This window comes from Vulpes lagopus, chromosome 5, assembly GCF_018345385.1.
Source record: "Vulpes lagopus strain Blue_001 chromosome 5, ASM1834538v1, whole genome shotgun sequence".
In the NCBI taxonomy this organism is placed as follows: Eukaryota; Metazoa; Chordata; class Mammalia; order Carnivora; family Canidae; genus Vulpes; species Vulpes lagopus.
This window is the reverse complement of record NC_054828.1, coordinates 27,913,851-27,940,978: the sequence shown is the minus strand read 5'-3', so window position 1 is coordinate 27,940,978 and position 27,128 is coordinate 27,913,851. Positions and strand designations below refer to the sequence as shown.

At 39.9% G+C, this 27,128-nt stretch overlaps 2 protein-coding genes across 2 annotated transcripts in view; one reads left to right on the top strand and one right to left on the bottom strand.

Annotated features, from left to right (window-relative positions):
* Positions 1 to 11: 11 nt before the first annotated feature.
* Positions 12 to 16,516, top strand: UNC50 (unc-50 inner nuclear membrane RNA binding protein). Its single transcript, XM_041754433.1, has 6 exons — positions 12 to 153; positions 1,242 to 1,525; positions 2,325 to 2,445; positions 15,008 to 15,147; positions 15,236 to 15,337; positions 16,168 to 16,516. Exons 2-6 carry the CDS (start codon positions 1,246 to 1,248, stop codon positions 16,302 to 16,304), a joined length of 780 nt encoding a protein of 259 aa, XP_041610367.1. The 5' UTR covers positions 12 to 153; positions 1,242 to 1,245; the 3' UTR covers positions 16,305 to 16,516.
* Positions 16,517 to 16,998: 482 nt separating this feature from the next.
* Positions 16,999 to 27,128, bottom strand: part of MGAT4A (alpha-1,3-mannosyl-glycoprotein 4-beta-N-acetylglucosaminyltransferase A) — a 124,228-nt gene continuing 114,098 nt past the window's right edge. The window contains exons 16-17 of the mRNA XM_041756938.1: positions 23,454 to 23,566; positions 16,999 to 23,337 (exon numbers count right to left, since the gene is read on the bottom strand). Of these exons, the coding sequence (XP_041612872.1) occupies positions 23,311 to 23,337; positions 23,454 to 23,566 (140 nt within the window). The 3' untranslated portion in view covers positions 16,999 to 23,310. The remainder of the gene's footprint in view (positions 23,338 to 23,453; positions 23,567 to 27,128) is intronic.

Genomic DNA, 27,128 nt, shown 5'->3' with positions numbered 1-27,128 from the left:
GCGCACGGCGGAAGTGGGTGCACGTGACGCGCCGCGCCCCCTGCGCTGGCTACGTTGCGGGAAGGGAAGTCGGCCCGGCGCCTGCTGGGTCTGGCTGCTGGGCGGAGGTGGCGGGCTAGCTTGGACCTCTTGGAGGCCGCAGGGCGGCTCCAGGTGAGACCCGAGGACTGCTCCGTGCACGCGCGGCTCGGGCTCGGGCTCGCCGGCGCCTTTTCCTCCGGCCCTTCAGGGCGCGCTGGCCCTCGGCCCCGGAGTGACCGTAGCCGCGTCCGGCTGCTCGGCCTGCGGTAGGGTTGCCAGATAAATAAGCCAGCGACGCCCATTTACGCTTAAATTTCACATGAACGACCGACAGCGTTTCCGTGTATGTCCCACACAATGTTTCGGACAGTCTCCTACTATAAGTTATACTTGTATCTGAGATTGATTCGAATGTAACTGGGCGTCCTGTGTTTTCATCCGCTAAGTATGGCGACCTCCCCGCAGCCCCGGGGTGACGGGGAGCCTCTGGAGCCGGCGAGGCGCCGCGGGCGCCCGGGAGGCCTGGGGGGCGGGGCGGGAACTGGGCGGCCGGCCTGTGAGGGCTGGACGGTGAGCTGCGCTCCCCGGGCTCCAGGCTGGGTCCACCGGCCTCCCACGCTGCCAATCCCTCTGCTGAACTATTCACGGAGTAATGCAGTATGGGCTTGAATTTTGTTTTTATATCATATTCCAGTGAAAGAGTTGCTTGGTGGTCTTGCACTGATGGACCCATGTGAATATGCCATTATTTTACCTCGTCGGTAACATTGTTTCTAATTGGCTTTTAAACCCGGTTCCCTTAAAGGCCTGATGGTTTAGAGCTCGGGAGTTTTGGCTCCATTAGTCCTCTCTGTGCTCCTGAGGGGGTCCCTTCACCTCCTAGAGCTTTTTTTTCTGTCTCCCTCTCCTCCCTCCCTGTGGTTAACAGTGACTACTAGGGGGAGCTTCCCCAGGCTTGAGAGAGGTGAAGCGTGGGAAACCTACAGACCCCGTAGAAGTGCTGTGAGGGTTCGGAAGGGTGTGGCGCTGCCCTTGCCTGACGTGCAGCCGACAGTTCTTGAGCCCCCAAATAAGCCTCAGAACCACCTCCATTAGCTTTTGACCCCTGACGTTTACCAAGGATTGGGGCGGAAATGTAAGATGGCATCCCTCCTGAATATCTCAGGAGAGGATACAAGAGGATATCCTTGTAAAAGATTTTTTTTTTTTCTTCCATCTAGGAAGATGTTACCGAGTACTTCAGTGAATTCCCTAGTGCAGGGGAACGGAGTGTTGAATTCCAGAGATGCAGCAAGACACACGGCTGGGGCAAAACGCTACAAATACCTGAGAAGACTTTTTCGTTTTCGGCAGATGGACTTTGAGTTTGCTGCATGGCAGATGCTCTACCTATTTACTTCCCCACAGAGAGTTTACAGAAATTTTCATTACCGAAAGCAGACAAAGGATCAGTGGGCCAGAGATGACCCTGCTTTCTTGGTCCTCTTAAGTATTTGGCTCTGTGGTAAGTGTTAGTTTTTCTGTAATAGAGTTGAAGAACAGACTGGTTTGTTTTTGTTTTTGTTTTTTTAAAGATCGTATTTATTTATTAGAGGATGCAGGGAAAGGGGCAGAGGGGAAAGGAGAAGCAGGCTCCCCACTGAGCAAGGAGCCCAACAGGAGGCTCTATCCCAAGACCCAAGGTCATGGCCTGAGCCGAAGGCAGACACTTAATCAGCTGAGCCACCCTGGTGCCCCGAAACTTAGTGTTTTAGATTGTACTTGTCATTTGCAAAATCTTTTGTTATAAACATATTGTGGGTCAGGATTTAGGATATTTGAAGCTGTTTCTTCTTTTCTGAAGCCTCAAAAATCTCACAGGAAAGAGTGTTGTTTTTTCTGGTTTCAAAGGTCCCAGGCAGATCCAGAGTAAATTGTTTCTTCGGAACATGGAAAAGCAGAAGACAGAGTCACTCCGTGTCTTTTAGCTGCTATGATAAAGAAGTTGATACCAAATGCAGACTTACTGTGAAAAGGACTATCAAGATGGGAAATTGCATTTCACGGGCAAATCTAGAGTGAGAGTGCTAAAAGTACCAATGCAAACTTGTGAAACTACTTTTAAATTCTCCAATAAAAAAATAAAAATAAAAAAAAAAAAAAAAAATAAATAAATAAATAAATTCTCCAATAATGTAGTGAGAGAGTCCTAACCACCTTTAGGGTATAAATGTATAAGATTTTTTTCACCTTTACCTGGGCTTAAATATGTGACTGCCTTTTCAGAACCTGTCCTGAATTTATCACACAAATCTTTCTTTCAGTGTCCACTATAGGATTTGGCTTTGTTCTGGACATGGGATTTTTTGAAACGATAAAGCTTCTCCTTTGGGTTGTATTCATAGATTGTGTAGGCGTTGGTCTTCTCATATCAACTTTAATGTGGTAAGTATCATAATTTTGATTTTTCAAGTCCTGCTGTAGAGCCTGCATTTGCTTCCTTTAGAGATACAGTAGCTGATGTGCACTGAAAGCATGAGTTTAAATTTTTTTTTATTATTGAAATATAGTTGACACACAATGTTACATTAGTTCCAGGGGTACAACATAGAGATTTGAGATATATATACATTATGATGTGCTCACCAAGATAAGTGTAGTTACTTACCATTTGTCACCTTACAGTGTTGTTATAAAATTGACAGTATTCCTTATGCTGTACTTTTTATCTCTGTGTCTGATTTATTTTATAACTAGAAGTTTGTATCTCTTAATCCCCTCCACCTATACCACCCATTCCTTAAACTCTCTTCTCCTCTACCAGTTTGTTCTCTATATTTATGAACCGGTTTGTTTTTTGTTCATTTTGGTTTTTAGACCCACATATAAGTGAAATGATACAGTGTTTGTCTTTCCTGACTTATCTTGCATATCATTATATCCTCTAGGTCCATCTGTGTTGTCACTAATAGTAAGATCTCATTGTTTTTTAAGACTGAGTAATATTCCTCTGTGTGTGTGTATGTGTGTGTGTGTGTATATACACCCCGTTTCTTCTTTATTCCTTCAACTATTGATGAACACTTTAGTTGCTTCTATATCTTGATCATTGTAAATAATGTTGCGATGGACATTGGGGTGCATATAGCTTTTCAAATTAGTGTTTTTATTTTCTTTGAATAAATACCCAGTACTGGTTCTGTTTTTAATTTTTTGATGAACTGCCATACTGTTTTCCACAGTGGTTGCTCCAGATTACATTCTCACCAGCAGTGCACAAGGGTTCCCTTTTCTGCACATCCTTGCCAACACTGGTTATTTCTTGTCTTTTCAATACTAGCTATTCTGACAGGTATAAGGTGATATCCCATTGTACTTTGATTTGCATTTCCCTGATGCTAAGTAATGCTGAGCATTACTTTTCATGTATCTGTTGGCTTTTTGATTGTGTTCTTTAAAAAAAAAAATCTATTCGGGTCATCTGTCCATTTTTTATTTGGATTTTTTTTCTTTATTGTTGAATTGTATAGTTCTTAATATATTTGGGATACTAGTCCCTTATCAGATACATCATTTGCAAATCCTTTCTCCTATCCACTGGATTGCTTTTTTATTTTGTCTGTGATTTTCTTTGTTGTGCAAAGCTCTTTAGTTTGGTTTAGTCCCAGTAGATTATTTTTGCTTTTGTTTTCCTTGCCTGAGGAGATAAATCCATAAGAATGTTGCTGAGGCCAATATCCAAAAAATTTCTGTTTATATTTTCTTTAGGAGCATTATGGCTTCATTTCTCATATTTAGTTCTTTAATCCATTTTGAATTTATTTTTCTGTATGATGTAAGAAAATGGTCCATTTTCATTCTTTTGCATGTAATTGTCCAGGTTTTTCCACACTATTTATTGATGAGACTGTCTTCCCCACTGTATATGTTTTTCTCCTTTGTCATAGGTTAATTGTCCATGTGTTAGTTTGTTTTTTGGGTCTATATCCGGTTCCATTGATCTGTCTGGTTTTGTTTTTGTTTTTTGTTTTGTTTTTAGAGAGAGAGAATGAGAGCAAGCGGGAGTAGAGGTGCAGAGGAGGGGAGAGAGAGAGAATCTTAAGCAGACTCCATGCCTAGCATGAAGCCTGACCGGGGACTTGATCTCATGACTCTGAGATCATGACCTGAGCCAAAATCAAGAGTCAGACACTTAACCAACTGAGCCACCCAAGCACCCCCAATCTGTTTTTGTGCCAGTACTATACAGTTTTAATTACTGTAGCTTTGTAGTATATATTGATATCTGGATTGTGATACCTCTAGCTTTGTTTTTCTTTCTCAAGATTGCGTTGGCTATTTGGGGTCTTTTGTGGTTCCATACAAATTATAGAATTCTTTAATTCTCTAAAAAATATTATTGGTGTTTTGATAGAAATTGTATTGAATCTGTAGATCACTTTGAGTAGTATGGACATTTTAACAATATTGATTCTTCCAATCCACGATCATGGAGTATCTTTCCACGTGTGTGTCCTCTTCAATTTCTTTCATTAGTGTCTTACAGTTTTTAGAGTATAGGGTTTTTATCTCCTTGGTTAAATTTCTTCCTAGGTATTTTTTTGGTGCAATTATAAATGGGGTTATTTTCTTAGTTTCTCTTTCCACTGCTTCATTATTAGTGTACAGAAGCACAAGAGATTTCTGTATATTTTGTGTCCTGTAACTTCACTGAATTTATTGATTAGTTCTAATAGTTTTTTGGTGGAGTCTTCTAGGTTTTCTATATATAGTATCATATATCTGCAAATAGAAACATTTGTACTTCTTCCTTACCGATATGGATGCTTTTTATTTTTCTTGTCTGATTGCTTTGGCTAGGGCTTCCAGTACTATGTTGAATAAAAGTGGTGAGAATGTATGTTCTTGTTTTGTTCCTGATCCTTAAAGAAAAGCTTTCAGCCTTTCACCATTAAGTATGATGTTAGCTGTGGGTTTGTCATTTATAGCCTTCGTTATATTAGGTACATTCCCTCTCAACCCATTTTGTTGGTAGCTTTATCATGAACTAATGTTGGATTTTGTTAGATGCTTTTTCTGCATCTATTGAGATGATCACGATTTTCATCTTCCATTTCGTTAACATGTATCACATTAAATGATTTGCACATAATTGAACCATCCTTGCATCCCTAGAATAAATCCCACTTCAAGTGGAATATCCTTTTAATGTATTACTGAATTTGGTTTGCTAATACTTCGTTGAGTATTTTTGGATCTTTGTACATCAAGGATATTAGCCTATGCTTTTCCTATTTTGTAATGTCTTTGTCTGATTTTGGTACCAGGGTAATGATTTCCTGGTAGAACTGATTTGAAAAATATCCTTTCTCTTTGTTTTTTTTGTTTTTTTTTTTTTGTTTTTTGCAGTAGTTTCAGAAGAATAGGTGTTAACTCTGCTGTAGATGTTTGGTAGAATTCACCTGTGAAACCATCTGGTCCTGGACTCTTGTTTTTTGGGAGTATTTTGATTACCAATTCAAATCCATTACTTATAATAATACATTTTTTTCAGACTTTGTATTCCTGATTCAGTTTTGGAAGGTTGTATATTTCTACAAATTTATCCTTTTTTTTTTTTTTTTGGCTGTCTAATTTGTTGGCATATATTTTTTCACAGTAATCTCTTGTAATCCTTTGTATTTCTCTGGTGTCAGTTGTTACTTCTCTTTCATTTCTGATTTTACTTATTTGGGTTCTGTCTCCTTTTTGATGACTCTGGCTGAATGTTTTATCAATTTTGTTTATTTTTTCAAAGAACTAGTTCTTGGTTTCTTTAATCATTTCTATTGTTTTTTCAGTTCCTATTTCATTTCTTTCTACTCCAGTTTTTATTACTTCCTTCTTCTGTTAACTTTAGGTTCTGCTTGTTCTTTGCTCATACCTTTAGGTTTAAAGTTAGATTGTTTATTTGAAATTTTTGTTCTTTCTTGAGGTATGCCTGTTAGAACATCCCTCTGGCAATTGCTTTTGCTGTGTCCCAAAGATTTTTGGAACATTGTTTCCATTTTCATGTGTCTCAGGAACTTTGTCTCTTTGGTTTTGTTGTTGTAGTTGATGATGATGACCTGTTATTTTAGTAAAAGGTTGTTTAGCCTGTGCATGTTTGTGAGATTTTTCCATTTTTTCTTGTAATGGATTTCTAGTTTCATACCATATGGTTAGAAAAAATGCTAGATATGATTTCAGTCTTCCTAAATTTATTGAGATTTGTGTTGTGGTCTAAACTGTGGTCTGTTCTGGAGAATATGTCTTATGCACTTGAAAAGATTATGTATTCTCCTGGTTTTGGGGGGAATATTCTGTATATGTGTATCTAATATGTTGTCCTTCCTTACTAATTTTCTGTGTGGATGACCTATCCATTGATGTAGGCGGGGTATTAAAGTCCCCTATTTTGTGTTACTATTTCTCTCTTTATGTGTGTTAGTATTTGCTTTATGTATTCCAGTATTCTCATAGTTGGGTGCATATTTATAATTGCTAAATTCCCTTGTTGGATGGAACCTTTTATCATTGTGTAATGCTTTTATGTAACGCCTTGTTTTGTCTCTTGTTACAGTCTTTGTTTTAAAAGCTATTTTTGTGTGAAAGAAGTATTGCTTCCCTGGCCGGCCTGTCTTTCTTTCTTTCTTCTTCTTCTTTTTTTTTTTTTTTTTTTGGCTTCCATCTGCATAGAATATCTTTTTCCATCTCTTCATATTCAGTCTGTAGGAGTCTAGGTCTGAAGGTAGCCTTATTGTCAGCATATAGTTGAGTCTTGTTTTCTTATCCATTCAGTTATCCTGTCTTTTCTTTCTTTCTTTTTTTTTTTTTTACATTTTTAATTCCTGTTAACATACAATATTACGCTGGTTTCAGGTGTACAAAAGAGTGATTCAGCACTTCCATTACAACACCCTGTGCTCATCACAAGTGCACTCTTTAATCCCCATCACCTATTTTACCCAAGCCCCCCTTCCCCTCTCTGGTAACTGTCAGTTCTCTATAATTAAGAGTTTTTTTTCTTAATTTGTCTCTTCTTATATTGTTTCCTTTGCTTGTTTTGCTTCATAAATTCCACACAAGTGAAATCATATGTTGTCTTTCTCTGACCTATTTTGATTAGGATTATACTCTCTAGCTCCATCCATATTGTTGCAAATGACAAGATTTCTTTCTTTTTTATGGCTGAATAGTAGTTCATTGTGTGTATGTGATCTCCTTTATCCATTCATCAATCCATGGACATTTGGGCTGCTTCCATATCTTGGCTGTTATAAATAATGCTTCTATAAACATAGGGGTGCATGTGTTCCTTTGAATTAGTGTTCTTGTATTCTTTTGGTAAATACCCAATAATGCAATTGCTGGATCATAGGGCAGTTCATTTTTTAACTTTTTGAGGAACTTCCATACTGTCTTCCACAGTGGCTGCACTAGTTTGCACACCTACCAACAATGCAGAAGGGTTTCTTTTTCTCCACATCCTTGCCAACACCTGTTGTTTCTTGTATTGTTGATTTTAGCCATTCTGACAGGTGAGAGGGATTTGCATTTCCCTGATGATGAGTGACGTTGAGCAGCTTTTCATGTGTCTTTTGGCCATCTGGACATATATCTTCTTTGGAAAAATGCCTGTTCATGTCTTCTGCTCCTTTTTAAATTTGATTATTGGTATTTTGGGTGTTGAGTTTTATGAGTTCTTTATATTGGATACTGACCCTTTATTGGATAGGTCATTTGCAAATATCTCCCATTTAATAGGTTGCCTTTTAGTTTGTTGATTGTTTCATTCACTATGCAGATTTTAAGTTGATGTAGTCCCAATAGTTTATTTTTGCTTTATTTTTCCGTTGCCTTAGGAGACCTGTGTAGAAAGAAGTTGCTATGATCAGTGTCAGCAAAGTTACTGCCTGTGTTCTCTTATAGAAATTTTATGATACCAGGTCTGAACATTTTGGTCTTTAACCTGTTTTGAATTTATTTTTGTGTATGGTGTAAGAAAGATGGTCCAGTTTCATTCTTCACTGTCCAGTTTTCCCAACACCATTTGTTGAAGAGATGGTCTTTTTCTCCTGCTTTGTCAAAGATTGACTATATAGTTGTGGGTTCATTTCTCAGTTCCCATCCTGTTCCATTGGTCTATGTGTCTATTTTTGTGCCAGTATCATACTGTCTTGACCACTACAGCTTTGTAGTATAACTTGAAATCTGGAATTGTAATGCCTCCAGCTTTGTGGTTTCTTTTCCCAGCTCACTTTGGCTAGTCAAGGTCTCGTGGTTCCATACAAATTTTTGGATTGTTCATTACAGTTCTGTAAAAGGTGCTGTTGGTATTTTGATAGATTGCATTAATGTGTAGATTGCTTTGGTATGAATGAAAATAGTATGAATATTTTAACACTATTTGCTTTTCCAATCCATGAGCATGGAACGTCTTTTCATTTCTTTGTGTCATCTTCAATTTCTTTCATTGGTGTTTTTAAGTTTTCAGAGCACAGGTCTTTTACCTCTTTGGTTGATTCCTAGATATCTTATTATTTGGGGTGCATTTGCAAATGGGTTTTCTTAGTTTCTCTTACTGTTACTTCATTATTGGGTATAGAAATGCAACAAATTTCTGTATATTGATTTGTATCCTGCAATGTGACTGAATTCATTTATCAGTTCTGGCAGTTTTTTGGTGGAATCTTTCAGGTTTTCTATTTATTGTATCAATTTATCTGCAAATACTTAAAGTTTACTTCTTCCTTACCAGTTTGAATACCTTTTATTTCTTTTTGTTGTTTGATTGCTTTGGCTAGACTTCCAGTACACCATGTCTTTTGATTGGAGCATTTAGACATTTACCTTGAAAGTAGCTATTGGTAGGTTTGTTCTTATTCCTATCTTGTTAGGCTTTTTTTGTTTTTTGTTTTTGTTTTGTTTTGTTTTTTTGTAGTTCTTTTGTACCTTTTCTTGCTCTCTTTGTATTGATGACATTTTTTTTAGTGTTATGCTTGGATTCTTTTTCTCTACTTTTTGTCTATCACACAGTTTTGGTTTGTGCTTACTGTGAGGTTCATATGTAACATTCTGTGTATATAGCAGTTTCTTGGTTACTTAAGTTGGAACACATTCTAAACTCACTACATTTTTACTCCCCCTCCATTTTGTCATGTCGATTTTACATCTTTTTTTTTTCTAAGTCTGATAACTAATTTTTGGATATAATTGGTTTTACTACTTTTGTTTTTTAAGCTTCATACTAACTTTATAAGTGAGTGATCTACTCCCTTTATTATAAGTTTGCTTTTACTTGCGAAATTTTTTTCTTTCGCATTTTTTAGTTGTGGCCTTTTTTTTCTGCTTAAAGAGATCCTTTAACATTTCAAGGTCAGTTTAGTGCTGGTGAACTCCTTTTGTCTGTGAAGCTCTTATCTCTCCTTCAATTCTGAATGTTAACCTTGCTGGGTTAAGTATTCTTGGTTGTAGGTTTTTTCCTTTGAGCATTTTGAATGTATCATGTCTGCGAGGTTCTGCTGAAAAATCAACTGAATGCCTTATTGGCCTTCCTTTATAACCAGTTGTTTTTCTCTTGGCTGCATTAAGATTCTCTCTTTATTTTAATCTTTGACATTTTAATTCTTATTTGCATTGGTGTTAGCCTTCATGGGTTCATCTTGTTTAGGCTCTCTGTGCTGCTGGACCTGGATATCTGTGCTTCCTTCCCCTGGTCAGGGATGTTTCCAGTGATTATTTCTTCAAGTAAGTTTTTTGTCGTCCCCCCCCCCCCCCTTTCTGGGATTCTTATAATGCAAATGTCAATATGCTTGATATTGTCCCAAAGACTTCTTTTTTTTTTTTTTTAAGACTTATTAATCATATCCTTATTTTTGTTTTTAATTATTTCTTTTTGTTCAGTCTTGCTGCTTTCCATTTCCTGCCTTCTGCATTCCTAGTCCGTTCTTCTGTGTCTTAGTTTGCTGCTCTTTCTCTTTAGTGTGGTTTGCATTTCAGTTACTGTAGTCTTCAGCTCTGATTGGTTCTTATATTTTCTTCTATCTGTTGAAGTTCTCACTAGGTTCACCCTCTCTTGTTTCAAGTCTGGTGAGCTTCTTGTTGACCATTACTTTGAACTCTTTATCAGGTACATTGTTTATCTTGTTATTTCACTTAGAGTATATTCCTCTATCTCCTTATTTTGTTTTACTTTCTGTATTTGTTTCCATGAATTAGGCAGAACAGCTCCTTTTCCTGGTCTTGAAGGACTGGTCTTGTGTTTGACTGTCCCATGTAGAGTTGTGTATGCCTTCTGGCTTTGGCTGGAACTGTAGCGGGCATGGCTAGAATGGGGTCTCTGGGTATGCCACATGGGGCATACCCTAGCAGGACGCCTGAAACTAAAGTGGGCCTGGGCTGGCAGTGCCCTGCTGGGAAAGCTGGATTCGAACTGGGCTGGTGATTCCAGGGTGCTCTGCACAGTGGGGGCCTTCGTGGGAGAATTGGAGCTAAAGTTGCTGTGGCTAGGGGTGTGGGGCTCATTCAAGTGCTGGGCAGTTAGGGCATCTGTGCCCTGTTGCAGTCTGAGTGATGGGGGGGCATGGTGGGGGTTGGGGGGACATAAGCAGTGGTGCTTACCGGCCCCTTTGGCCCCAGAATGTGTTCCCACAGGCCATGGCCATTTGGCTGAGGGTTAGTTTTTTTATATTCTAGTTGTGTTTTAAACCACTGCTCTTGGGATCCCTGGGTGGCACAGTGGTTTGGCGCCTGCCTTTGGCCCAGGGCGCGATCCTGGAGACCCGGGATCGAATCCCACCTCGGGCTCCCGGTGCATGGAGCCTGCTTCTCCCTCTGCCTGTGTCTCTGCCTCTCTCTCTCTCTCTCTCTCTCTCTCTCTCTCTCTATGTGACTATCATAAATTTAAAAAAATTTAAAAATAAAATAAAATAAAAAAATAAACCACTGCTCTTTTATGTGCACCTCAGTGGGAGTTGGGCTGGTGTGGGATAGGGTCCCAGGGTTCACTGAAGTGGCAGGCCAGCTGGGGTGGCCATATCCCGCTCCCATCTATGCTGTCAGTGTTGGGCCTGGTGGGGGAGGGAACATACACATTGGCACCTGCCAGCCCTCTGAACCCTGGAGACCAGTTCCTCAGGTCCCAGCCATTTGGCAGATGCTCAAGGACTGGTTCCTTTGAATCCTAGTTGCCATTTTACAGTGGGGCTTTTTTCCATGCGTTAGGGTGGTATAGTCTATTCCTGGTTCCTTGGTTCTATCCCCACCCCTCAGTTGACAGCATCAAGTGGGGGGTTCCTGTTGTTTCTTTGCCTCTATCTCTCATGTTCTCTGTGTGGTCCCTCTGTCCTTTGTTGTGCAGAAGCTGTTCAGTCAGCCCTCAGTTCTTTTTCTGGAAGAATTACTCTATATGTGGGTATAGATTTGGTTTGTCCATGGAGGGGAGTTCAGGGTCCCTCCATCGCCATCTTGGATGGTCTCCTGAAAGCATCAATTTTGATTGCTAGGATTATGAGAACCTGCCCTCCCGTGTCATTATTTGTATCAGAAAATACTCTAAGGGGTGGTCTGTATTGTCAAAGTGCAGCAAATAAGTGAACTGAAATAATGATTATATTAACAAAGTCCCTGGTTTTGCAAAAATATGTAGTTAGCCAATTCTGCTTACATTGTCTGGATGATGGCATGGTTTTCACCTTTATTTGTCAGTGGGTCACTTCTAGATGTTTAAGCTATAGAGGATTATTTTATGGAATCTTACTCTGAATATCAGATTTTAAATGAAGGACATTTGAAAAAGGATTTGTTAAACTTGGTGCCATCTTGCTGAGACACACAGGTTTTACTGGACAGGTACACAGTCTGACTTCTGAGTTTGGTTTAACAACGGTAGTGTACTCGGGATCCCTGGGTGGCGCAGCGGTTTGGCGCCTGCCTTTGGCCCAGGGCGCGATCCTGGAGACCCGGGATCGAATCCCATGTCAGGCTCCCGGTGCATGGAGCCTGCTTCTCCCTCTGCCTGTGTCTCTGCCTCTCTCTCTTTCTCTCTGTATGACTATCATAAATAAAAAAATAAATAAATAAATAAAATAAAAAATAAAAACAACGGTAGTGTACTGAGTAGAAATGTATAAATCCAGCATTTGGTTTTTCCATTTTCTCATAGATGCAGGCTCCAATATGGTTGGCATGCCAGATGAGGGGATTGGATGTTTTAAGTGAGTTCATAAAAGGCCAGTGTTTGAGTAGAGGTTGTGGGCATCATGTATCAGAGAAAACACTACAGAAATTTTAGTCTCAGAGAGGCCTAGGTTCACATGCCAGCTCATTAGTCCCAGTCTAACTGTAACTCTTAGTCCCAGTTTCTTTTGTAAAATGGAGTTAGTGATCTAATTTGTAAGATATTTGAAAAGATTGTGGTATAAAAAGTACCTGGTATATAGGAAGTGCTCAATAAATAGTGGTTATTAACATTTTAAATAAAGTCCTGAGACTTTAACCTCTGATAGCAATGTGTTCATTTGTAACTCCTTACTAGTATAAGTTTTGTATGTGCTTGGGAGTCAATAAATGGTATGTGTCATTAATTTGGAATTCTAACATTTGGGGTAAAAAGAATACTACTAACTAATAGAAATTACATATTCATTATCAAAAAGAATGGCAGATGAAACTGTTTCAGTAAATAGGGCTTTCAAAGGGATCGATTGTAGCAGGCATTCTATCATTATATCATTGACTCTATAGGGCCATAGAAATCAAGTCATTCTGGAGTTTAGCACCTTTAGTTTGAGTCCATATTAGTTAAGTAGAAAAGGACTGGGTGGGGGAGTGCTGAGGTGGTTTAGTCGGGTAAGTTTCCAACTCTTAATCTCAGCTCAAGTCTTGATCTCAGGGTTGTGAGTTCAAGCTCCATGTTGGGCGTGGAGCCTACTCATTAAAAAAAAGAAAAGGGACTGACTCAGTATATTTTTCAAAACCTATATTTTGTTACATTGTGTTGTGAACTGTGTTAGAAATGATGACATGTGGTTGCTGTCCTCCCAGATGTGCCAAGGAATCAGCAGGAGGAGGTGTTTGGGGGAGATGGGATCATTGATTCCTGATGCACAAGAACAACATCCTGGATCTAGTGGTGCAGGGTGACACTCACCAGCTCAAGAAGATACGTGACTATAGAATGTGGCCTTCAGTGCAGTTCAGAAAAAAGAATTGGACTTTATCTCATAGCTTGCATATGTTGGTTGGGGAGAGGAGGAGAGGTGGAGAACATGGAGGCTTTGGAATAAAGAAATATCAGATTTACACTTGAAGTAAAGTCTTCTGTGGCTTTGAAGGAGCTGAAGGAGAGTGGTGTGGCTGGATACAACTGTGGGGGTCTGCACAAGAGCAGAGCAGGCCCAGACAGTGTGATGAACTCAGGAACCAGAGAGGAGAGAGATGGATCTGAGAACATTCTGCGATAATCGGCTATGATGAGGGTAGGAAAAAGTGGCAGGTGCAGATGAAGCATTCCATGTCAGACATGCTGAGTTCTGGTGTCTTGAGGACTTCAGTGGAAATAAAGGTAGAGTAGACATTGGGGTAGATGACTTTGAACCTACCAGTCTGGGCCAAGATGAGAATATTATTGGCATTATTAAATGTGGAGGTGGGAGGTGAAAACTACAGATGTCTTGAGCTCTCCCAGAAGGCATGTCTGTGTTCCAGAGGTAAGACTCAGAGTGAAGACAGAAGCCTGGAAAGTGCCCATGTAAGGAATAAGCAAAGGGGTAGGAGCAGCAGGAGGAAAACCACAGAATGAGAGCTCTTGAGTCGTGAGCTAAAAGCTTTTTCATCCACTCATCAGTTAACTGAACTGGTAGGCTATGCTGCAGAACAAGGACAGAAGCTTGAAGAATTGTTCTAATGGCTAGAGAGGTTACTGGCAGCCCTTCCCTTACCGGTTCCTCCTGATTCCTTGAGCTTTTAATGGAGAGGTGACCTATTAGGTGTGAGGCTTGGACCTATTCTGTATCTGCATTCATTTTTTGGAGGGGGGAGGGGCCTTATGCAGGCCCATGGCTTTAAATATTTATACATGGATGAGTTTGTATCTCCCATTTTCAACCTCTCCTCTACATTCCAGACTTTATATACTTCTTACTCCATGTTAACCAGCATCTTCAACATCACAGGTTCACATCCAAACTCCTGCACTGCCCCAAACCGATCTTGCTCACTGTAGTTCATGGCAGCTCAATCCTCATTGGTTTCAGACAGAAATCTTGGTCATCCTTGACTGTTCATCTTTTATCTTATTCCACATGCAGTACTAACACAGATCCTGTTGGTGCTGCCCTCCAACCATAGCATTTCCCCCATGTCACTACCTCTACTGCTACCACCCCTGCTCATCTCTCATTCGCCATAGCCTCCCCCACGGGTGTCCTTGTTTCCCTCTTGTCCCTGTAACCTGTTCTCCGTCAAATCCAGTCTCAGGAAACCGTGTCAAAACAATGAGTCAGATATCCTTCTGGGAACTGCAATGACTCCTTATCTCATCGAGAATAAAAGCCAAAAGTCTTAAAATGGCCACAGGCTCCATAAGCTCTGGCTCCCTACTTCATGTCCTGCTGCTTTTCTCACTTGTTCTAAGCAGGTGGCCTCCTCATCCAGCCTCAAACAGGCCACACCCTGCCCCCTCTTCCGTCCTCCTCCACTTCTGTGTTCAGACTCCTTTCTGCCTGGAATGAGGGTAATTCCCATCCCTGCCCTTGGGTCCTGACCCAGGTGTTAACCTTCATAGGACTGTCCTGTTTAACACTGCATTTCAACTTTATATTTTCTATCCTTATTGCTGAGTTTTTCTCCATATATGCCATCTGAAGACTCCAACTAGGTGGAAGGCAGAGATCTGTTTTGCTCATCACATTGTCTCCAGTATCTAGAATACTGCTTGGAATTAATCTTATTATATTATGAAAGAAATTTTAACTTTGCTCTTTAGGTTTATCTCTAACAAGTATTTAGTGAAACGGCAAAGCAGAGACTATGATGTGGAATGGGGCTATGCCTTTGATGTGCATCTGAATGCTTTTTATCCCCTCCTAGTCATTCTGCATTTTATTCAGCTTTTCTTCATCAACCGTAAGTAGCAGTTACTTCTTAAATGAGCATCAAAAAGTCACCATTATATGCCCTGAAAAGAGATTCATTGTACACCTCTCTTCTGCAGATGTTATCCTGACGGATACATTCATTGGATATTTAGTTGGAAATACCTTATGGTTGGTGGCAGTTGGCTATTACATCTATGTAACCTTCCTAGGATACAGTGGTAAGTCATGGTACAGTTTTGATTGAGAACATAGGTAGGAGGTGGGGTGGTTTTGCTGTAATAACATAATTAGCTTACTTTTATATGAATTACCTCATTTAATCTTCACAGTTAGATTTACTTAACCCCATTTTTCAGACGAGGGTACAGAAACTAATGGTCATGCAGCTAAAAAGTGGCATGGTTGGTATGTAACAAATTTTATAATTTTAAGGAGCCATGTTAAACCATGTTGATATTTCTAGGTTACTTGTAGGAACCCACACCCCATTTCCTTTCCTCCCTGGCTTTCCCATTCTTGGTCCCAGCAGGGGCTTAGAATGGGGCATGAGTTGGAGCTGACATATGGTCACATAGGTAAAGGCACCCTTATGAATGTATTTCAAGGTGTTAAACCTTTGCCTCCCTTTGTTTTTACCATCACTGTGTGGTTCTACAGAGGTCACAAATCAGGCCCAACCTCTGCTGGCCTGAGGACGCAGTTTGCAAATTTACTGTTAAATCCTGCTAGAAGTTTCTTTTTCGTAGTATGAATGAAAAACATAACCCGGCTTGTCCTTTCTTGTCACTCTGGATGATGAGAACCTTACTGTAAATACACACCCCTGGTGCTCAAGTATGACTAGCTCCTCTGGTCAGCCGTGAGGAGGTGGCGGCACCAGCAGCAGAGCAAGTAGCAGACTCTGGCTTTAGAGCAGCGTTTCCCCAATTCAGAACATGCAGGGGGTTTTTTTGTTGTTGTTTGTTTTTGGCTTCACCTGTTGTAATAACTTTCAGAATGTTCATTAGTCATATTTCCTTTTTTAAAAAAATAAATTTTTCTTTTCCAGCATTGCCATTTTTGAAAAATACAGTTATTCTTCTTTATCCGTTTGCACCTCTCATTCTGCTCTACGGCCTGTCACTAGCACTAGGATGGAACTTCACCCACACACTGTGTTCCTTCTATAAGTACAGAGTGAAATGAAAGCAGTATTGAAACTATTCCATCCTCCCCAGCAGCAAGCACTCTGGGTGAAATGATTTCTTCCTAAACTTGTAAATAAACTATCTTTGTAGATATCTTCAGGTGTAAAGTTTGCAAATTTGAGAAAATACATATGTTGACACCATTGTCAAGGTACATTCCTTAAAACTAATTAAATGTACATTTCTATAATAAATATTTTTTAAACTAAAGCATGTATTTTATTCATTCTAATAAAGCTTTAAGTTTTTTTGAAAGAAATCCCATTTGGAGAACTTGATCATCATATGCTCCCCACCACTGTTACTGACAAGGTACGTACTCTGTCCCCATTTTCTAAGAGGTTGTATTTGATTCTAGTATAACCTTCGAAAGTCTCCTTGACCTGTAACGTAACTCAAAGATGAATCACTGTACGATAGGACATAAAATCATCATTTACAGCATTTTCTATACAAAATATATTCGACTGAAGCGGTGCATGGTGGCTACTCTCCTTAGTATACGTGAGAGAGAGTGAACACTTCTATAACCCTGATAATCAGTGTCTTTTCCTTTGAAGTCCTCTCCAAAACCCACATAACTAAAAATAGTTTTAGGTAAATTCCTATATCAGTGTTGAAACTAATAATAAAACTTACTACTCATTAAGTTTTATCTATTTTTATTAGAAGGAATCTTGAATTCAACATGGCTTCTTAAACTTCTTTATTCCAAACACATGAACGGTTGTGGCACAGAGAAACAGTAATGAAAGGCACAGTCAACAGGACCAGTTATTAGGTTTTCAATTATAGCAGCAAATTTGAAAATGACTTCCTTTAAAAATCCAACAGGTACCTAAAATATTACTACAGATATTACCATTCACCCAATGAAAACATTTTCAGGAAAATATGTACAATACATTTAAGGAGAAAAAAAAATTCTGGTACAATCTGGAAAAGCAATTCCTCAAGCACCTTTTCTTAAGGGGTGCTTCCAGAAACATCTACAACCTTTCCAAACAGTGTTCTCAATGAGAAACACATTAGTTTTTCATTCCATAAATGAAACATTATGTTCAGTCAACTGATTTTTAAATCTTTGTTAGAAAACATCACTCTTTACTGAAATGAAAAGTGTTAAATTTGCTTACCTTACAGTGCTATCCATATCAGCCATTTTTAAGGCTCAAAGAATAAGTCTTCAAAAGGTATTTTCAACCAATATCAGCAAACACTGAGCATTTCAAATAATAGATGTCTAACCAAACTACTGAACTTTTGACTCGGAGGGATTTGCTAATTATTAATAAATACCAAAAAAAACAACAACCAGGAGCAAGTGACACATAAAGTAGCCTGCCTCATGTCCAAGAGTGTCATTAGTTATTCCCCACAACAAACAACCCTTACTTGGAGAACAATTTTAGCACCACTATTAACATTTTTACTGCAATATGAACAACACCGAGAACGGTACTTTTCACAAAGTGCTTTCCATTCAATACCCAGCTTACTTTCTTGGACAATGTCTTCTAAATTGTTTACACACACACACACACACACACACACACACACACACTGGACTGCCAGCTCTTTCCTGTTTGTTTCCTTGAAAATGATCTAGTTAGTGCCCCAAAAAGGTGGAGTATTTCAGGCAAGAAGGTATTGATGATAGGGATATATATATATAACAAGTCCTTTTTTTTTTTTTTTTTTAATACTGTGGTCATAGTCTTTTCAGCATTGTATGTTCACATGCATTAAAGAAATAAGCATACTGGTTATCATGTTATATATCAAAAGTAGTAATTAAAACTGTACAGCTATCAAATTTTACACACTATAAATAATGCTACATAGCTTGGAAAAATTTACTTTTCTATAAAAGAAAGAGCTGGGTTATCTGAGTTCCCCTAGAACACGAAGATGATTTATGACTTCCAATTTCTAACTTTCTGACAGTCTTAGCCTCTATTTTCTTCCCTTTTGCTCTGCTATTCTTCTATCAAGGGTATGGCAATAGAGTAAAAATAAATACAAACCAAAATAAAATACAAACTTCATTAGCAATTAATGTTTTAGAAACAGATATTTTGGAAAATATTTGCAAAGTACAAAAATTTGGTTGGCACATACAGGATTTGATCCGTGCTTACACAATAACGTAAATAAGTTTTAGTTTTTTAAGAAAAAGTGTGTTCTTCGATGCAGAGTAGATTATCCGATCTCTAAAGGCAGATTTTTTCCTTTCCTAATCCTTCTTTAAAAATGCCACTGTTGGGGATCCCTGGGTGGCGCAGCGGTTTGGCGCCTGCCTTTGGCCCAGGGCGCGATCCTGGAGACCCGGGATCGAATCCCACATCAGGCTCCCGGTGCATGGAGCCTGCTTCTCCCTCCGCCTGTGTCTCTGCCTCTCTCTCTCTCTCTCTCTCTGTGACTATCATAAATAAATTAAAAAAAAAAAATGCCACTGTTCATCAACTTTTAATAATATACTGAACAGGCTCAGAGCAGACTAAATCAGTACAAAGTATTACCTTTCCCAGGAAAAAGATTCCATATACACTGGGTCCTCATTCTGGAATGAGAACAATCCCATTCTAGCAGTTTCTTTACAGAACATTGCTAAGATACTCAAGTTTTTGGCAACAAACTTCCAATCAATACTACTTGAGATTCTCTGGCAGAGAAACAAACCCCAGAGGAGGCCCACCAGGTATAAGTTTGCTAGTGTAAGACTTGATTCATGTGGTTATAGAGAGATCTCTAAGTTAACTATAGGCAATTAAGGGTGAAGACTTTTCCAACTCCCCTCTTTTAAATACAATTTTTTTCTATTGCTGCATAACAAATCACCACAAATTCAGAGGCTTAACACAATACCTATTTATTATCTCACAGTTCTACAGGCCAGAAGTCAGGGCAGGCTTGATTCGAGTTCTCTCAGCGCAGGGTCTCACAAGGCTGGAATCACGGTGTTGGCAGGGCTGGGCTCTCATCTGCTGGAGAGGACTATTTGCAAGCTCGCTCAAGTTGTTGACTAATCAAGTTTCGGTGGCTGTAGGACTGTACTTCCCATTCCCTTGGCTATTGGCTGAGGCCTCTCTTGGCTCCTTCCAGGCAACTGTGTTCCTTCTCCTGTGGTGCCTCCCATCTCAAATCAGCAGTGGTGCCTTGAGTCCATCTGCTTTGCATCTCTAACTTATGCTACCAGCCTGAGAATGGCTTTTAAAGGGCTCACACAGTTAGATTAGCTGCCCCCAGATAATCTCCCTTTCACTATATAACATAATTATGGGTGATATTGTATAGGTAAGACTGCTTCCGCCCACATGCAAAGGGCCAGGCCATCATCCACAGTACCTGAGGGTCATCTGTAGAATTCTGGCTACTACAAACCCACCCTGCTGTCAAGTAGAGCAGTCTCTCCAAATATGCTGTTTCCATGGTAAGCAAACTTGCCTTTGAGGATAGCATGGTTGGGAGACAACATTTCATGATGACAAATCAAAAAGAAGCCCCTCAGAACACTGCAGAAGGTTCTTGAAATGAAGACCCCTTCTGATCACTCATGGTGCAACCACTGATCTGAAAAGCTGCACCCTTCTCAAAGACCTCTCCGTGGTTGTATGTGTCTACAGCCTGCCTGCAAAATAATCCATGTGCATTCATTTTTTCCAAAGCTTTTCGATCTCACTGCCTGAAACCATTGTTCTTGACTACACAGTACAGCACGGAGCGTGCTGAAATAACACAAGAGGGGCAGCACCGGGGGCCCAGCAGTTTAGCACTGCCTTCGGCCCAGGGCCTGATCCTGGAGTCCCGGGATCAAATCCCGTGTCAGGCTCCCTGCATGGAGCCTGCTTCTCCCTCTGCCTGTGTCTCTGCCTCGCTCTCTCTGTGTCTCTCTTTAATAAATAAAATCTTAAGAAATATATACAGCACGTGAGACCCAGAGACCTCAGAAAATCTGGGGTCTTAGAATCTCAGAAATAATCCTCAACCTTCTCAGTGACAATACTCCTCAATGCACTGTGATACATTCTGCATGCCTGCTCTTGCCCTCCTCATCAGAAGTCATTACTCTGGTTTCTAAAGTGTTCACACCAGTGCTCTTGACACAGTGCTGTCCCTCCAGAACTTTCTGTAGTGACTGCAGGTTCTGTATCTGTGCTGTCCTGTCCAGGCTAACAAGCACCTGAACTGCAGCTGCTGTGACTGAAGAGCTGAAGGTTTTCTTAGTTTAAATTTACGTGGTCACCCTGCGTTTCCTTGCTGCCATATGGGACAGGGCAGCTCTGGGGCCAGAACAGCTTATAGGAAATAAACACTAGATGCAAACCATGATTTATTTCTCTCTATATGTTATTATATACTGGACACCACTGGACATTTTCCCCACTCACGATTCTGATAAAAAAAAAAAAAGTGGTTCAGTGTCCTTTCGAGGCCAACTGTATGCTCCCCTCAGTTCCAGGTTCTATCCCCAGACTTCACTCCCCAGCTACTCCTGAGGGCTGCCACCTGCTTGAGGAAGACAGGACTGTTTCCATTTCTAAGGGTCTCCGGAGGAAGTGGGGGAAGGGAGAGACCGACAATGAGATGATCTGAGCACCTCTGCACCAGAGATGAAGGGCGAGTTGCAGGCTTGCCCCCGCACAGCTTGAAGCCTGGCACGTGGAAGAATGTGCATGTGCACACGCACATGCGTACGTGCGCGCGCACACACACACTCCTCATGAACAACCCAAAACGGGACGGCTGGGGCAGAGGGGGAGAAGGGGGCAAGGACTGTAGGTAAAGGGAGTTAAAAAGAAAGGTGTGTGGGCTGGAGCAGCTGGTCCCCAGGGGCCTGCAGACCCGGCTGGCACCTGCCCCTTGCCCCGCACTCGTGCCCGGCACTCCTGGCCAAAAATTCACCGGGGGGTGGGGGGGGCACAGAGACTGAAAGCTGGGGGAATGTGGCTCAAAGGAGCCTTGGGGCTGGGAGGGGAGCGGAGGCTGAGCGTGAACGCAGGGAGGAGCTGGCTAGTGAGGCTCCCCAGTCCAAAGGCAGAGCCACAGAAGCAGGGAGAGGAGCTGCAGCCACCATCCACCCCCACCACCACCCCCACCTCCCCACCCCGGGTTTCCAGAGCACAGTCCTTCTCCCCAAAGCCAGGGCGGGCTACCGGGCAAGCAGGGAGGCCAGAGGACTTCGCAGCCCACCCCCAGGGCTTCCCTCCTGTCGCTTGGCCGTTCTAGCAGCGGGTCAGTGTGTGAAGCAGCTGCCCAAATTTTATAACAAAAGGTTCTTTTCACACGAAACTGGCCTACAGGCATCAGGCCAGGAAAGCTTGAGGACAAAATAAAACTCAAAGAAAGCGAAAAGTAAATTTAAGAAACCCAGTAAAAAAATTTTAACTAGACTTGGACATAAAAATTATTAGTGGCAACGGGTAACTTTCTAATCCAGGAAAGTAACTAACGATTCCAACACAAGTAATGGAAAGACCTGTACCCTATGTGTCTCCCAACACTTCTCACTCCGTCACACTGTACAGAGCAAGGCTGTCTGAAAGCTCTTTGTTCAGCATCCTGTGAAACCACGGAAACGACTCCAGGCAAGAGGCAACAGCTGGCACTTCCAGCCTCAGCCACTGGCTAGTGGAGAGCTCAGGGGATCAATCTCTGCATGTCTACCTGTAACCCACCTGCAACCCCCCCACCCCCACCCCAGGCATACCAGGCTGGCTGGGAACTGACGCTGATAATTCGGAACTTCCTAAAAGTAAAATACTTTTGTAAAGATCACTGATTGCTAAGGCTGATAGTATTTTTGTTTACAGTAGTAATAACATTTGGAATTGCCTAAGAGCTTTTAAGTACTCTTCAGATAGGAATTTACTTGTAAGTTCATAATGCAACAGAACAAATCGTTTTGGAAAAACATACAACTGTTACAATACCTCTCCCTAAAAACCAATATTACAATTTTATTTTTCTTGAAAATTAAGTGATTTTGACTCATACAATAATATTGCCTAGAAAACATTTTGTCAGAACTCATAAAATGGGTGCAGATATAAAAGGATCAACGAGAGATAATGCATCTAACTCATGGATTCAAGACAAAGATTTAAAAAGAAAATAGAGTTTGTCATCTTACATATCAGAGCATATCAGAGGGAATGTAATGAGTTGAGTCCATGGTAATTTGGGTTGAATGCATGACCCCCACACATTAAAATTTATCAGACTGATTTTTTACACCATAAACAGTATATAGTAAAATAACCCTCAAGAAGGACATTGGTCTTTAAAATCTCGGCTTTACGGAATGACAAATGCCTTTGAAAATAGTTTGTTCTGAATCACTGCAATTATAAAAGTACTTCGGTTAGGAAATCAATCTAGAATCATTCTTAAATGGCAGTGCATTTGAAAAATGGCATTAATTTGTAATGTTTGCATTTCCAAAGAAAAATATAGAAAGAACTTAAAAAAGCAAGGTAACTTTTCAAAAAAAGTATTGATTCAAAAATTTACTGCACAAAAATATGTACTTCTTAAATGTTTCTAATAAATTAATTCCATAACATTTTTATGTATATTTATATATTTATATATATATAATCCCTGATAATCTATAAAAGAGGGTCTATAATAGTAAAATAAATGAACTTCAAAAGTACCCCCTTCATAAAATGTATTTAACATTAATTTTTCTCAAATTTAAGGAATGTAACAATATGTACAACTCTTATGTATTAGTATAATACCAAAATAGTACAAGTCATATTAACAGGCTGTCATAATTGTAAAATGTTTGAGTCAAGTTAAAATTGGAGGACAGCTTAGGTTTGAATGAATGCAATTATCCATGGGACGTTCACTTTCCAAGCGGAAATGACAATCATCTTATCTACAGTAGATTTCACAAGAGGTAGTGTTCAAGTAAAAAAAAAAAGGTACATGCTTAACTATCTTTAATTAACAAATTCACAGGAAAAAATAGGTACTGGTTTCTTAGCAGATGGTCAGTTGGTGACTTTTTTAATATGAATCTGAAATACAAAATAAGAAGTACAATAAAGGTCTTACGCATGAAATCAAAATACGGTAAAAAAAAATAAAATAAAGTACCTTCTAAGCAGTGTACCAATAGCACACATTGTCTTACCTCATTAAGAATGGCCCAAACAGCAGAATTCTGAATAACCGAAAGTCGAAACGCTGAAATGGGGTTTAGCCTGGGATCCACCATTCCTTCGGCAACACCATTCTCAAATTTCCCTTCAAAATAAAAATCAACATGTGTTGGGTAGACTAAAACAGCACACATTAAATAGGACTTAAAACAGGGACGAAAAACAAAATATTTCCAGTGGACATTGTCAGACAGGGCCTGGGTTAACTTTTCCCTTCTTTCTACTTGTATTCAACTTTCAAATTTTTCATTAAGTATATATAAGTTTACATTAGAAGCAACCTATTAGATGAGGCAGAGCTATACTTTTTCCTATTGCAAATTAAATATATATACATATATACATAATTTGTTCTTGCATCAAAAATGTTTGAACATGTAGGTTTTTGATAAAATGTGACTTAAGCCCTACCAAAGTATATTCTGTATTATCCCTTAGTCTGACCCTTTGAGGTTTAAGTTTGTAATAACACGTTTCAGTGCTTGCAGACATACATACTGTGGTTGGCCTTGTGCACAGGCTCAATCTGTATGTATTTTATCCCTGTGTCACTTCTAGAAGGGATTATGAAGTGATACCTCCTCCAGGAGGTTCTAATAGAAAGCTCCTATGATAAGTTACAAACTGAAAAAGCTCTCCTTAGGGATAGGACCAAGACGTTCTATAAAAAGGTACCAGGCTCTGTATCCATTTTTTCTTGCTGTGAGGAATATTCTAAAACCACAACAAAATGCTATTGAAAAAGTGACAGAAAACTGGTTTGTTCTGGGCCATGTTTTGTCATTTATAACTAGCTTTTAACCACAGATAATTTCAGGATTCTAAGCATCACAACTGGAGCCTAGCATAAAAATCTGGGTTGCAAAAAAGAAAAAGAAAAAAAAAAATCTGGGTTGCAAAAAATATGCATATTGCGCTTATGTGCAATCATAAAATCAAGGGGTGTTTTCTTCCATTAGCATTGTTGCAAGTAGTTTCTTTTTCCATTGGCTGCTAGTGGTTGCTATTTTAGGTCCTCTATGCATCACTAATGTAAGACGACTATGCTAGGTTATGTTGTTTCATACTAGTTTAGTTAGGGGTCCCACTTTCATTCCTCATGAGATTTTCTGTATTTCTCATATGCTTCTTCGCTTATGAATTCATCCAGTTCTGGAGGATTACCGAGTGCTATCTTGACCAGCCAACCATCTTCGCAACAAGATTTGTTGACAAGTCTTGGATTTTTCTGCAAGAGCTTCATTACTTTGAGTTACTTCTCCTGATAGAGAACAGGGTTCACTAGCAGCTTTCACACTTTCCAAAGCACCAAACCCATCTTGCCTGTTCAGTGTTGTCCCAAGGCCGGGCTGACTACAGTCAACAATATCTCCCAAAGCTTCCTCCGCAAAATTGCTGATTCTCGCCAATTCTGATACCATTTCCTGCTGTTCTCCCTTCAGGCTAGTCTGTGAATTTACGCACGGGGAGCAGAGCAGGGCGCATGCGCGGGCCCAGGACAGAGGCTGGTACGGCCCCGCAGTGCGCATGCTCCGCTCAGCTCCTGGCGCCATGTTGGTAGCAGTGCGGGGCCGGACCCCGGCTGCTTCTTGTAAAGGGCAGATGGCAAGTATTTTGGGCTTTGGGGGCCAAGAGGAAAAGGGAAGATACCAGGTTGGTACTTACAGAAAGAGAAGTTTCCACAAAATGTTTCCTGATGAAATCAAATTCTAACCAACAGTGAGTACTTTTATGTTTTTGCGAATGTCGGTGGACCAAGGAGAACATAGTTCCTTTGCGGGCTGGGGGTTAACATTTCAGGCACTGGGATTCAGAGTCATCCTCCTCATTACAACTGATTGCAAGTGTTCATCTGTGTGGATCCTTGAGAGCTTATGTAGTTTACCGTGGGTGGTGCCCCTCCCACGGCCTGGATACCGCGAGATCCATGGGTCTGCGAGCACGTGGTTTCAGTGGCGCAGCCTCGCCCCTTAGAAGGTGTTTATGATGGAATTCCCTTGGGTTCTTCTTGATATTTGCCATGTATGGGTCACTAGGCACAGGACATAAGTCACTTCCAAGCAAAAGTTAGGTGGAAGCCCCTGGATTAGTTTGTATAGTTCAAAAAATGTCATCCTTGACTTTACTGAAATACAATACTGAACACACTATTGTATAGTTCAAAAAATGTCATCCTTGACTTTACTGAAATACAAGGTTTGCATAAAAGCGCTATTTTGTCTCGTAATATTAGGTTGAATTAAAAAACATCATCAAGTCTTCAGCAAAAACTGACTTTCAAAGAGTTAACAGTAGTGAAGGGAAAAAATTCTGATTTTTTCTTCTTACTGGGAAAAATTCTAATCTTATTCCTGCCCCCCCCCCAAAGAAAAAAAGAAAGTGGAAAAAGATTTTGTTTTTTGTTTTCCACGATAAAATTTATCACTGGTAAGCCCCAGAGCTGCTCTGTGGTCCAGCAAGTCACACTATTCATTCAGCTCATATTTCTGACTTAAATTCACAGAACTGATCATGGCAAAGCCTGTGAGGGTGAATGAAGTTCACTCCTGATGCTGCTGGTTCAAAAAAAAAATGATATATGACAGATTCAAGTATTTCCCGTACACTATCTGATGAATAATAACTATTGGTTTTAAACGGTTTACATTTTCACAAACATTGTAAATTTATCCGACTAAGCCGCCTTCTTCATAGGCATCTTTACCACCATTCACTGTACCACATCCTAGCAGATTCCACTTCAGGTTGTACTCCGTTTGTGTTTTCTCAGCTTGCTGGAAAATATTCTTGCCTATACTTGCTTCCATGCAGACCATTCAGAGACCAGTGCTTCAGTCACTTCAATCTTGGCATTGACTCCAAATAACTGGGTTGTACAAGTAACATATATCAACTTGAGACAAAATAACTTCCTTTTTTAATGGAAATGATAGAATTGAACCTATTTTTATTCTAGTGTTATCTTAGTGTAAGAAGATTTTTAGGCTTTCTTTGTCCTGCAGGTCTAGATCCGGTTTCCCACATATTATAATGACTTTTTATGCACTGAGATATCCCCAGATACTCTGCAGGAGCAGGATTTCTGACAGTGATCTTGCAAATAGCCTCATCCAAAAAGGTCCAAAATTCATTAGTGTACTTAAACCCTCACACACACAAATGCAAAAAGACCAGGAAAAAAAAAATCACCAAAACAAAAAACCCCAGCAGCATCAAGTAGTTGGGAATCAACTAAGTAAAGAACACTTAGTGAAATCACATTTAATTTTGAGGAAGATGATACTGTTGGGGTTTTGGAAAGATAAACAACTGGCATAATAAAACGCAGTATTTTTTCATCTTCTGTGAAGGGAGTTTTCTTAACAAGATGTGAATATCTGTTACATAAATATTAAATATAATTCTTATAATTACAATGAGGAGGAAACCTTCGAATACTCTCTGGTTTAAATTGTTTTCTATCCAATCTCTCTTTACATATCCATTTATTTATTTTTATATTATTTTTATTGGTATTTTAGATGTTACAATTTACTTCTTTATCAGTCTGGTTTCAAAAAATACTATTTTGCCAATTACTAATAATCTTACAATGATATACATTTATTACCTTCCGGCCTTTGGTTACCACTTTCGTCTAGTTTACC

What these genes read in the sequence shown, in the direction of transcription:
- UNC50 (XM_041754433.1), top strand. Translation starts at nt 1,246, where the DNA reads ATGTTACCGAGTACTTCAGTGAATTCCCTAGTGCAGGGGAACGGAGTG. An exon ending in CTTAAGTATTTGGCTCTGTG is followed by an intron (nt 1,526 to 2,324) that starts GTAAGTGTTAGT and finishes TCTTTCTTTCAG; the next exon opens with TGTCCACTATAGGATTTGGC. An exon ending in TCAGCTTTTCTTCATCAACC is followed by an intron (nt 15,148 to 15,235) that starts GTAAGTAGCAGT and finishes TCTCTTCTGCAG; the next exon opens with ATGTTATCCTGACGGATACA.